At 41.4% G+C, this 13329-nt stretch overlaps 1 protein-coding gene across 2 annotated transcripts in view; it reads right to left on the reverse strand.

The window, feature by feature from the left end:
* LOC115539990 (integrin alpha-L) overlaps positions 1-11764 on the reverse strand; it is a 33882-nt gene extending 22118 nt beyond the window's left edge. For both annotated transcript variants that reach the window (XM_030350942.1, XM_030350941.1), the window contains exons 1-6: positions 11714-11764; positions 5091-5162; positions 4470-4593; positions 3680-3768; positions 3350-3414; positions 3162-3228 (exon numbers count right to left, since the gene is read on the reverse strand). In XM_030350942.1, the coding sequence (XP_030206802.1) occupies positions 3162-3228; positions 3350-3414; positions 3680-3768; positions 4470-4593; positions 5091-5160 (415 nt within the window). In that variant the 5' untranslated portion in view covers positions 5161-5162; positions 11714-11764. The remainder of the gene's footprint in view (positions 1-3161; positions 3229-3349; positions 3415-3679; positions 3769-4469; positions 4594-5090; positions 5163-11713) is intronic.
* Between the last annotated feature and the right edge of the window lie 1565 nt (positions 11765-13329).

The following is a 13329-nucleotide window of genomic DNA, read 5'->3' on the forward strand; positions in this document are numbered from 1 at the left end:
CATAACAACAGTCTATGCATGATGAGTTCATGCTTGGGTCAATTTCAGCCATGATTTCATCTTACATTTAAAACCAGCAAAGGTGTTCCACTCTCTTATCTCGCTTGGTACTGAGTTCCAAGACTTTGTGGCTCTTACTGAAAAAACGGACATGCCAAACTCAGTGGATCTGTGCTGTACTACACATTCCCCTCTGTTGGACGTTCTAGTTCTCCTTCCATTGTCTGAGCGCAATGACACAAACTCAATCAACGGAGGCGCGGGCAAATCGTGCATTATTTTATAAACAAAACATACATCAGCAAGAAACACAAAACTTCCAAAGGTCGTAAGATTATGTCTTTGAATTATGTTACAGTGGTGATATCTTAATCGCTTTTTGTCCAGTACTTTGAGTGTTTGTTTGTAAAGTGTTTGCAGTGGAGCAAGTGTTGTTTCTCCAGTTTGTGACCAGCTTGTAATACAGTATGAGATGTGTGAAAAGATCATGGAGTACCATGTAAAGTTTGGCTGCATCTAGAGGGAGCTGGTTCCTGATGTACCTAAAATTCCTTAAATTGAATGTGACTCTATTACACACCTGCTGCCCATATTTCTTAAATGAGAGCTGTGATTCAACCATTATTCCTATATATTTAAAATGTGAAACAGTCTGGATCCTTTCTCCATTAACAATAATATAAGGCTGATTTCCATTTTTCCTATTATAAAAGTACATGCTTGCTGTATTACTGATGTTGAAGAGTGTCAGGCAGGACTTTGAGAGCCAACCAGAAATTTGGGCCATTGCTTCTGTTAATTTGGCGGCCACCTCACGTCGGTTCTTTCCATGTGCAAGGATGACCGTGTCACCTGTAGGGATGGGAATCGAGAACCGGTTCTTGTTCAGAACCGATGCAGTCAACCGATTCCTTGGAATCATTAGCAAGCCTGCTTAACGATTCCGCTTATCGGTTCCGGTCAGAGACGTGCGGTGAGGTCCGTGGCTGGTGAGGCACTGACTTTTTCAGAGTCAGATTTACAAATACATGAACCCAATTGTTATATAGTACCGGCCTATTACAGTAGAGAATCTATTCTTGATGATCCAAAGGTTTTCAAAGAAATTTGGTTTTGAATGCGAGTTGTCGATCTTTCATGTTTGATCAGGCTTCTTGGTAGGTTTTTCAAGTCACCAAATCCCGTGATTGTCCAGACATTTTGTTGAGATGTTGAGAACAGAAGACAGGGAAAGCAGAAAAGGCGATTTCTTGTAGCACAGCCACACAGTCAGTCTTTTCGGCGGTACCACTCTGTTTGAAAAGACCGTGTTAATTTCTGTCCCGTTGTTTGAAGCAACCCGTTAAGCTCCGGCATTGGTCTTCCATCATCTATTACCTCTTTTTTTGATTGAAAGTCCAGTTTTGAGAAATTTCTGAGCTTGGCTTTTGAATCATTATCTTCCATGTTTGCAGTCAGAAATGTTTTTTTTTTTAAAATAAACAAACTGATGTAGAGCACTTGACTGCTTAAAAGAAGTTAACGGAAGCATCCTGTAAGGGCTCCCTTCTACGCCCCCTTCAGTGTGGCAGAGGAATGAAATGAGGCAGCCAGTACGGCTGCCTCATTTCATGCTTTTTCAGCGCGGTTTTAGGTCAGATCAGCATATTTAGTCTTGCTGCAATGCTAATTATGTTATACACATACCTCAAATACATTAACTAGTTTAAGTAAAGTGCGATCATACAATAGAAGTGTCTACAAACATTACAATGGTGCCAACGGTGAAATAGCAAACTGGGTTTAGCGCATGCGCTCTGAGGGATTTCTCCATTCTCGGTGAGGCAGCACTGCTCGCTGCCTCACCCAACATTACATTGGTGAATGCGGTGAAATAGCAAACTGGGTTGAGCGCATGCGCTCTGAGGGATTTCTCAATTCTCGGTGAGGCAGCACTGCTCGCTGCCTCAGCCGGCCTCAGCTCGCTGCCTCAGCCGGCCTCAGCTCGCGTATCTCAGCGATTTTGATAATAAAAATTATTTAAATTATTGGAATCGCAAATTAATTACATTTAGACCAAAGATCAGTAATAAATACCAATATATAATATTTTTTAATTATTACATTTTATCATAATTCGGTTTTTCTTTTCATGATGACAGAGGGATTTAGATTTCAAACTTACCACAAGGAAGTGTACAATACTTGCGTTACAGTCCTGGAGCTCTACATCTAAATAATATCATATAATGCATAGATATCTATATCAAATAATACATATTATCACGGCCAAAAGCTGTGTGCACGTCCAGACGATATAATGAATCACAAAGGGCTTTGTCGGGTTCTCCGACGTCTCTGGTTCTTCCACTTCCACATCAATCTGTAGTAGACAGAACCGCGCGCTGCCTGCTGCCTGCTGCCGGCGCGAGGCACCAATGTTCTTTCTTCTGCCTTTTTCCTTTCATTGGCTATTGCATACAGCAGACAAACTGCATAGATTTCAAACTTACCACAGGTCACAAACTTATTCTGACCTATGTTATTTAACAAACAATAGGAAAAATGTGATTTTAATGACATGGGCTCTTTAAGTTTCTTTCTTGTGTTTTTTTTCTGCCCAGTTTAAATTAAAATCACCTAGAACTGTACATTATTTTTTAGTATCTAATTCTTTAAGCAGGTTTTTGAAATGTTTACAAAACATAATGTCAGATGAGGGAGGTCTATATACATCAATAACATTAAATTACATTTGCTGAGACAAGGTGATAGTTATGGCAATACATTCCATGTCATTTGCGCATGCCAGGTCAATCTGTTTACATTTAATGTCGTCTTTCACGTACATGAGCAGTCCACCGCCCATTTCTTTATTTCTGTCTTTTCTAAAAACATTGTAGCCAGGCATTGTGGAGGACGCTACAGGCGATGATGTTGTCAGCCATGTTTCAGATAAACACAGGATGTCCAGATTTGAGTCGGTGAAAAGTATTTCAAGTTGTTCGGTTTTTGCTTTAAAGCTACGAATGTTCAAATGTCCCCCAAGGAGACCTTTCGGTTTTGCGTGTGGATCCCAGATGATTTTCGAATGTTGGACAGTGGACAGTGGAAGAGACCAATGTCAAAGTGTTTTGTGACTGCCGGGTTTCGGGATGAATGTCCCGGTTGATTGGAATTACCTTGGTCCGAGAAGAGTATACCGGCTGGAGGCTGCAGATCGTGCGTAATGACGGGCCCCGGGTTCAGCTGCACATCGCCGGCAAGGAGAAGGGTTGTCAACAGTTAGGCGAGTAGGTTTCTGTATGTTCGATCCTCATAAGATCACGTATATGTGATAATCAACTCATCAGTGGGTCTGATTTCTTACCCTGAATCTCGACCGAGTTGGTTCCTCAGCGATTGACCATCCGAACAGCCTGCCTGGCATGGCCTCTGGAAGAGATGAGGAAGACAGCAGGGAAGTTACAGTCAGAAAGAAGGTTTACCCGTAACAATGATCACACTCATATTCTTGAATTAATTCAAGTGATTATGGTGACTGTTAATGTCTTCAGACCAGCAAGACGGCAGTGGGAATACAGTTCAGAAAGGAGGTTTACCTGTTACAATAATCAGATACATATTCTTGAATTAATTCAAGTAATTGTGGTTACTGTTAAGGCCTCATCGCTGCTATATCTTCTATTTAGTTTACTACCTTGAGGGGTGAAGCAGCTGTTTGCGTGTGTCATGTATCTGCAGACTGTTCCTGAACCATTTTGCTGCAGGGAAGCAGTGACCAAAATCCTGCACGGACAAGACATGGACAAGGTATAACAGTACCATTACTACAAATTATTTGCAGTGGGCTTATGGACAAGGTACTCATACTACGAATTCTTTGCAGTGGGCTTGGGCAAGGTATAACATACCTATTACTACGAGATATTTGCAGTCGGCTTCTCCACATTTTGAAACCAGAGGTGGTGGGTCCTTTATTTTAATGTTTTTAATGTCATTCAATTCACAAATGTATATATTAGCGCTGTCAAGCCATTAAAGTATTTAATCGCGATTAATCGCATTGATGTCATAGTTAACTCACGATTAACTATGACATGGGCATATACTGATCAAAACAGGACGAGAAAAAAAAAGCCTATAGTGCACTTAAACGATGAACATACAAACATACTGCCTTGAACATAGCAGTCAGGCTACTGCTTCTTTGTTTTGAGCCAAAGAAAAAATAAAAGAAATGAACGCCGTTAAAATCGGTTTGCGTTAACGCCGTTAATAACACGTTTAACTGACAGCACTAGTATATATACTCGTATAATATATATACATTAAGACAACCTCATCCAACATTCAAAACAACATCCCCTACTCAAAACATTTCATTAAGAGGTCTTAACAGCCTCAGTTATTGATAAATCACACATTCATTTCAGCATCAACTCTTTAAACGATGTGAGTTTCATCAGAAACTGCTCTGATGTACATACCCTTTGTCTTCGCCAGCGGTGACCTGCAGCACCTTGTGTCCAAAGAAACCATTTCCATCTCCATAGTAGATACTGGGGTCAGCCGTGTCAATGTTAAAGGCCAGGCAGAAAGGCTGCAACAACGCTGAAAAGGTTTGGAAAGATGTTTCAAAATCCCCCCAGAAATAATAATGGTCTTACTCTATAACAAAAAAAAATGTGGTTGCTTTTGAGGAGGTTCATGTTTTTTGGCTGACGTCGCAAACCAACCAAGATTTCAGATTGTATTCAGTCAAAGTGGTGGAGCTTAGTTGTGGTGTGGTTTAGGTTAAGTGGTTCAGCTGAACTTTCCTCCACTGATTCTAAGTAACCCATAAGGGAAAATGTTGATACTCCAAAACAGCAATCACTCAATAATGCAGACGGTAATAGATGTTTGTCTGTGATACAACCCAATTAGTTTCTCATAGTAACATAGTAACATCTCATAGTTATTTTTGCAAACATGTGACCAATACAACTTTGAACCACTATGAACCCCAAGGCCATATTGAACACTATTAAGACAGAGGTCAAATCACAAACACCCAATATTTCCATGCGATTGCTATAATTTTGAAGGTTTACAAAGCTTAATCTTACCAATCAGCCCGAAAAAGGACAGCAGATGGGAGCCAGTGCGGTCGTACATGTTTCCCACAGCAGTTCTCATCGCTAAAGAAGAAATAGAAGGTTACACCTTACAGAGAATCAGAATCAGAATCAAAACCAGAATATCTTCATTGCCATTGCACAAAGTGCAACGAAATTGGGCTAGAGGCTCTCAAAATAAGTGCTTTAAAAAAAAAAAAAAAAATTAAAACAAAAACAAAATGAGAGAAGGGTTATTAAAAAAAAAAATATATATATATATATATATATATATATTGAATGTTAAAGAATTCAAAAACAAATATATATATATTTAAAAATGTCAGCCAATTTTAAAGGTAAGATTGATATGATAATTTAATTATAATTCTGCATTATTAGAGAAATAACAGCTCTGGGGTAGAAAAAGTTTTTTAGCCTGTTTGTTTTTGATCTGATTGCCCTGTAGCACCTCCCAGAGGGCAACAGTTCGAACAGGGTATGGCCTGGGTGGGATGAGTCTCTCAGGATGCTATGAGCTCTCCTGAGGCAGTGTCTGTAGACATCCTCAAGAGAGAGAAGAGGATATCAATTACTTTTTGGGCCGTTTTTATGACCCTCTGGAGCGCTTTCCTCTCAGCTGCAGTGCAACTGGCAAACCACAGCGAGATGCCGTAGCTTAGGACAGTCTCAATGGTGCAGCGAGAGGGTGTCTTACTTCCTGCAATTTTTGCGAAAAGGGTGTTTCCATCACAGATTGTATCGTGGTTTCCGTTCTTGAGTCTTTAAGTTGGTTTGAGGAGGGTGGTGATGTAAATTATTTTAGTCTATGCTATTTCTGATGGCATGTTTCAAGCTAACCACGGTTATGAATGGTTTCTTCACCACATAATGGACAACACCATATAAGGTTTTACTGATTTTATAGATAAATTAAAGACTACAAACATGGCCACTTTGGCTTTTCCGTTTAAGCCATGACAGACCAAAGGTTTACCTGGGTAAATTCAAACATGTAGGCGTGGCCTGTTTACCGTTCCGACCACTCCCAATATAAAGGTTTGGGAGATGCTTCATGAACCACCTCCAGAACGCAAGCTCATTTTACCTTGTGTCTCTGTTAGATTAAACCACGTGTTGAACATTTAGCGCTCTCCGAGTCATACCTAGCACGGGACCACTATACCACAAAGGGATGAATTAGTTTATTCCACATCAATTGGTGCTGGTGTCACGTTAAAATTGTACCGGGGGCGAAAATTGTACCGGCCTACGTCATCGTTTGTTTACATCCTGACAACCTGCCCGGCAACAGACGACGCGATGCAGAAAACATGTTTCCAAACGACGAAATAACATAATACAGATAGCGGATCGCTATCTGTATTATGATAGATAGCGATAACACTTGTTTTTACTTTATATTTGTATTGTATTTAATTGTTTAATCAAAACAATAAAAAAATTTGCCCGCGAAACGGGCGATCGCGTCAAATGACAAATGTTTTGCCCGCGAAACGGGCGATCGCGTCAAATGACGTAGGAGGGTTCTTGAAACATAATACAGATAACGGATCGCTAGATAACACTTGTTTTTACTTTATATTTGTATAGGCCCCTGATCGTCGTAGGCTTCAGCCCAAGTAAGTCTGTTTCTGAATCGATTTGAATCACAAGCCAAAAAATTCCTCTAGAATGTGATAGGCTGTTTAGTCATGGTGTATTTTGCCTCGTGATAGGCCCCATGATCTTTGTAGGCCCCAAACAAAAATCAATTATTTTGGACCTACGCCGTTTTAGGTCGGGGCCAGGGGCCCGTCGGGGGGCCTATCATGAGCAAGCATAAAAAAAATAAAATAAAAAAAAAACTGCAGCTCATGATAGGCCCCTGATCATCGTAGGCCCTGGGGCTTCAGCCCAGGTAAGCCTGTGCATTAAGGCGGCCTTGGACGTGTGCAGTGTTTCCCCCGGCACTGTATGGTTAAGGCGGCCCTCTTTACAATAATAGGGTCTACCAATGTATTAAAGGGACACGGTGTAATATTTTAAGTCATTTATTACCTCAAATCAACGTATTCATTCATAAATAAGTCCTCATTGGTGTAAAATTATCTCTGCCAAGAATCTCACTTATCCTCCTGAGCGAAGAATAATTTATGTGTAGTTACATAGGACGGGTAAGCTTCATGGAGGCTTCCATGTTCTTCCGGTCTATGAACTGCCGAGAGGGACAAAAAGCACTACGTGGTACAGGAAATGCAAACGCGTTTTCACTCTGAGCCAGTGTGAATGATGACTGAAATAATTCACTATCTTGCTCGAGGAATAATTACTCCTACATCATTAGCTTACACTAATGATTCAATGCTTGTTTGAAATAACGAACCTCATCATCACTCGAATGACTCGATGAGGTAGTATTGGATGTCATGACACAGCTTCTTGGAACATACTGCCCACCGTTGTTTTTGAACAAGCGAGCACTATTAGTTTGAATGCAATATACAATTGTACCACTAGATGAGAGTAATTTTTACACAGTGTCCCTTTAAAAAAATATAGATATATGTTTTTATAAATATTTTTTCATTATTATGTATTAAAGGAGACATATTATGGTGTTTTCCCAACAAGTAAACATGGTATTTGAGTTCCAGAAAACATCTTTTTGAAGCTGTTTGCTGGAAATAGCTTTTAGGAAAAAAAATATCGTCTACCGCTATTCCCCTCTGTTTTAGTCCCTTCAGCATGCGCTGTTTCTGGTGTCTGTAGCATTGATGCAAATGAGCTGCTGCCCATTGACCAATGAGCTGTCAGACTGAACCACAGCATGGAGGAGAAGGGATTGTTGCCGTTTGCTCCTGGAGCTCTATATCTATATTATATAATATAACATAATAATAATATTATATACAGGTATTTATATAATCTATCTAATATCACGGCCAAAAGCTATGTGCGCCTCGGATGACATTATGAATAATAAAGACTGTGTCACGTCTCTGGTACTTCCACAAGTAAACACTCGTAGTGGGGGATATCTCGGCCATGGTTGAGAAGAATTGGGGGGAAGGAACTTTGGCATTGACTCTCTGAAGTCCATGAACCGTGACATGGAGAAGAAAAGGATTGTACTCCGGGAGCTGAGCTGTCCGGACTGCCTCCGAGCTCCCCGCGCCGGAGCTGCCAGCCAGCTGAACTGGCGCTGAAGCTAGGCGGCAGCTCCAGCGGACGAGCACCTCCGGCTGGGGTAGCTCGGCGGCAGTCCGGCAGCTCAGCTCCGGGAGTACAATCCCTTTCTACTCCATGTCTCCTCCTCCCGACTTCCCTTCGGCGGCAGCTCCGGCGGGGTGAGCTCGGCGCTAGAGATGGGATTGTACTCCCGGAGCTTAGCTGTAGGACTAGCGCCGAGTTCCCCCCGCCGGAGCTGCTCGTCCGCTGGTCCACAAAATCGTAGCGATGCTCTGATTGGAGGGGAGTGGGGAAGTGGGAGGTAATATTCAAATGTGCCCCCTTCCTACGTATGAGGGGGCGCCGAAACTGACTCGCTCGTTTGGTAGCTGGAGGCGGGCGGCTTCCAGAAATGCGTACCTCACTCAATATTATTTCAAAGTTTGTATGTGTGTGGGAGCACCATATACCCACAACAACACCCCAAATCCCAGGAAAAGTGCTGTTTTCATAATATGTCCCCTTTAATAAAGCACAAAACTGGTAGGGAGAGAAAACATACTTCCACCTACCAAAAATAAAGATAAATAATGCATCGGTAATACCGTTCACAACAATCGTTGCGCTATAAAGCGTTTTGAATGGAACGCTTTATGGCCTAACCCTAACCCTCACCGAAGACCGCAGGCCCACGAGACACGTGACCCTCCTAGGTTCGCAGGGGAGTGAGGGGGCATAATAAAGCCAATAAAAGCCTGTTCACTAACATCCCAACCCGGCGGGGGAAGCACGAACCCCGCGGGGTCAGCGTTCATAGGGGCAAGGGTCATTGGTGGACCTTTGCATGGTTAATGGAGGATCCATAGTCTGTTCCAGGGGCGGACTGGCCATCGGGAATACCGGGGACATCCCCGGTGGGCCGATGGCCGAAAATATAATCCCACCGGCCCATCATCGCATCAGCCGAATTGGTTAACACAGTGGCACAAGCGTAATTTTCTCCAAGAGCTATACCTATCTTAATCGCACTGACTGACTGACTGACTGACTGACTGACTGATTTTTATACTGCTACTCGCAATCGGTCTTCACACTCATGGTGACTATTTTTCGATTTTTATTTAAGTGTCTTCTAATATGTGTTTTACAGACTTCGGAAGTCCAAAGTAAGAAAAGATCTCCACCTTATTAATAAACACCTCTAAATTGGTTCTTACACAGCCGAAGTGTTCTCAACTGTGCGGATTGAGGTAGAGAATTTGGATTTGCATAAATACACGCAACGCGGCACCCAGTTCTACGCATGCGCTCAACCCATGAGGCCCAGTGATGCTGGTGGCGATACGATACAACGACCTACGGTAAGCTTACTGATCATGAATTAAAACGTCTCTAAAATATGTTTGACTTAGGACCTATGTTCTATGGCCAAGTTCGTTTGCATTGTAAATACAAGACAAGTCTGTAGCTGTTGCTAGCCCTCAGCCTACTCTACTCTGAAACTGCCAGCCGTTAGCCTACACTCTAATGTTGTGTGTTTGAGTGGTGGGCTAGCCCGTTAGCCTATTGGTGCGCGGTCCAGATACCGAATTATGATAGCCCTATACTCCGACAACAAGAAAGTCATTAGTCCGACAGCCCATTGTTCCGAAATTGTGAACATAGCAGTCCACTGGTAGGCTACATCAAATGAAAATGCTAGGCTACTGTGGTGAAGATATGGTGTTTCCATAGTAAATATATGCTGATGTTGAGAAGCACAGAGGTAAAGCAACAAGTTGTCTGAGAAAAAGTTGCGGGCAGGGAAAACACATGGATAGGGTGGTGTCATTTATGTGCCATGGTGTACTGTATGATTATGTTATGATGTTCATTTATGAAGACGTGAAAACAGTGGTAGCACTGGCGTGCGAAGTGCTGCAAGATGCGGCGGGAACCACACCACCTCCACCACAAAAAATGAATTCAGTTCACAATTTAGTGGGCACTACTCTTGATACAGTAGAGTAACATCTGATCCATCATTTATTCTCTTCTCTATTCTTTGTCTTTGTCTTCTATTTTTTGTCTTTCTCTTCTATTAAACGCAGGTACACACCCAGTCGGATGAACTCTACCCATTACTGTGATGGACGTGGAGTATACTTTTTTTGTTAATAAATAACACCTTTTGGAAGTGTATAATGCGTCCACTCTCACTGATTGCTATTAACTCATTGCATGGCTTAAGAGGTATGTGGAAAATAGTTGCACAGTTGGAGTCAGGCTTTTAGCTAGGATTTTTTGTACAGCACTTGATCGTTTTTAGCTAATATTGCAATTACACTGATTTTTTTATATGTTTAGTAATTTAATACATAATAACAGTGAGTGTAACTGAAACTAGGTAACAAGGTACAAAATTCAAGTAACAACTTTAACAAAAAGAAACAACTTTCTACACAACTTTAAAGTGAATGATGTATATTGTATTGTATTGAATTTAGATTAATTAAGACCACCACCTTAACACACAAACTCTTGTTGAACTCATAAAGTAGTAGGTTCAGTGACGTGCGGTGAGACAGCTGTCTTCTGTAGCTTCTGCGAGCCCGTGAATCAATGTTTCGTTGGAATTGTGATGTAACGTTGTTGTAGCGGGAATACAGCAATGCTATTTTCTAATTGGCAGGGCATATGTATGATTCTAGACTTCGCTAAGCACTGAAGCGACTGAAACTGTGAATTTTGATCACATTCAGCGAAGTTAACAGGTAAAACGGGAGAAAAATAGGGCGTCTTTAGGCCGTCCTGCCTAAAAGTAGGGCGTCCCATTTCTTCTTATTTTTTAGTAGACTATAGGGCAGACGCCCTGCTAGCTAAAAGCCTGGTTGGTGTAGACATTCGAGAGACCAAAAAGACTGAAAAGGTGTGTTATCGAATTTAGTGGGCCGGTCTGGTTCAAAATGCCCGGGCCGATTTTTTGTCCCAGTCCGCCCCTGGTCTGTTCCATAACTTAATGTAGGGAAACTAACGTAACCTGTAGGATTACACGTTTATGTGAATAAACAGGGTTTATGGAGAAATTTGTAAGTTGAATTTACTACCTTTTAATACCTTCGCCATATTTTTTAATACCGGCAGCACGACTTCAAGAGAGAGACCATAGGAGCTGGATTAATCAAGATGTCCCAACGGGACTTGGTCCATAGTTTTTAATCAATATGTCACAAAGTAAGTAGACATAGACAGAGGGTGCCAGAGAGAGAGAGTTTTTGTGTCCAGTGTTGAAGTTAAGTTATAATTACCTCGTTAATATTGTTATTACTGTCATACTGTGTAAAGGTTTTACATGAAAAAGAACCGCGTAGTAATGCGTTACACACAACACTATGTCTACTTCAGATTCAGATAGAAATATGGGACAGTTGCTTAATTTTGTTTATATGCTACAGGCCAAAAGACTAAATTAATATGTAACTTACTTGCTCCTGCTTGGGGGGAGTCCAATTCCTCTCTGCCAGTTAGCGATCTATCTCTTCTCTACATGTAGTTGTGTTGCGCGAATGGTGCTGAGGGAGGTAGCCGATTGATTCGCTGAATTGTCCAATCATGTGGTGACAACAAAAAAGAAAAGCGATACCATTTGCCTTGGGCGCACACTGGTGCGACCCGAGGGCGAGTATATCACACAAGTAAACGAGGATAAACGCTATGTATTTTTGTTGATTTATTTCGTATTGATAATAGTTGATTAATAGTTGGCACTTGGCAGATATATTCAAGTGATTATTTCACGGAGGGACGGCATCTTAGCGCCCTCCATTGACCCACCGCCACTGCTCTGGAGGGATGTTCTGATCTATGGCTAAGGTTTTGAAGACCTCACTCCTCTTCCTCTTCTTCTTCCCTCTGGCTGTTGACCCCGTCCAATTCCTCTTCCTTCCATTGTCAGACAATGTAACATTGTGTTGTGCTCCAGCTATATACTTGCCAGTTCATGGTTCATGAGTTGCACCTTTGAGCTATTTCAGTAATCTGGTTGATCTAACACTTTACACATTTCCCTTCTTTAGAGAAAGATTCACCTGGTAGCAATATACCAATTCAGGACAGATTTAGAAAAAAAGTCTAATGGAAATGTATAGAAATATGCTTGACATATTATGACAACTTGTTCAACCATTTTGTATGTAAAGTGGGGGTGAGACTATTAAAAAGTGTCCCATTACAATACATTTTGATCGACATGACAAGCAATCGATAATGTAGGAAAGAGCAGTGAATTGTACATAATCATTTGCATGAATGGACCGAAGCATTTGCAACTTGTTCAGAGAAATGAGAAACCACTTTTTTGATGTGCACACTAGACACAATGATGTGAAGATAGAACAGGTAGTTTTGACAGTGGTGGGCCGTCAGGGCCAGCAGGGCCTTCTCTGCTGGCCCTGTCAAAATCTAAATAATATATATATATTATTATTTTCAAAATTACATTAATTTGTGTCTGTACGCATCTTAATTCCATATTTTTTCAGTACAAACATAATTCCAGAAGGAAAACCGTTTGTTTTTTTGTAAGGCTTTTTTTGTTGTTTGTATAATTTGTTAAATTATATTTAATGTCATCGCAAGAGGGAGCGGGGGAGGTGGAGGAGGGTGAACGTGTGTTGTCTGTACACAGCGTTATAATGGAGAAGTTTCAAGACAGACAGCCAAAATTGACATTTCTATTCAGAAAATAGCCGGTCCTTTTGCTTCCGGTAAAAAGCATGTTTGTGACACTGGATAACCTTATGTGGAGGGCCACATAAGGTAAGTAATTGGTTTACGTAAACTTTGCTGCTGGTTTTGTTTGCTCGTGATGACCTGGCCAAAGGTTACCCACGGTCCTAAGCGATTGTGATCTGATTCTGGTTGGTGCTCCAGCTAGTATGCATATAGATTGCAGCTAGTAGCAGCTACACACACACGGTGCGATTGCTATGCCAATGTGGTTATAGTTGTTTTGTCTGATTGAGATATGTGACGTTAGACTTGGAGCCTGGTAGGCCTATCCTGACATAAATATGTTCTCGCATAACCTGTGTGATTATCC

The sequence above is a fragment of the Gadus morhua genome, chromosome 3 (genome assembly GCF_902167405.1).
Source record: "Gadus morhua chromosome 3, gadMor3.0, whole genome shotgun sequence".
Taxonomy (NCBI): domain Eukaryota; kingdom Metazoa; phylum Chordata; class Actinopteri; order Gadiformes; family Gadidae; genus Gadus; species Gadus morhua.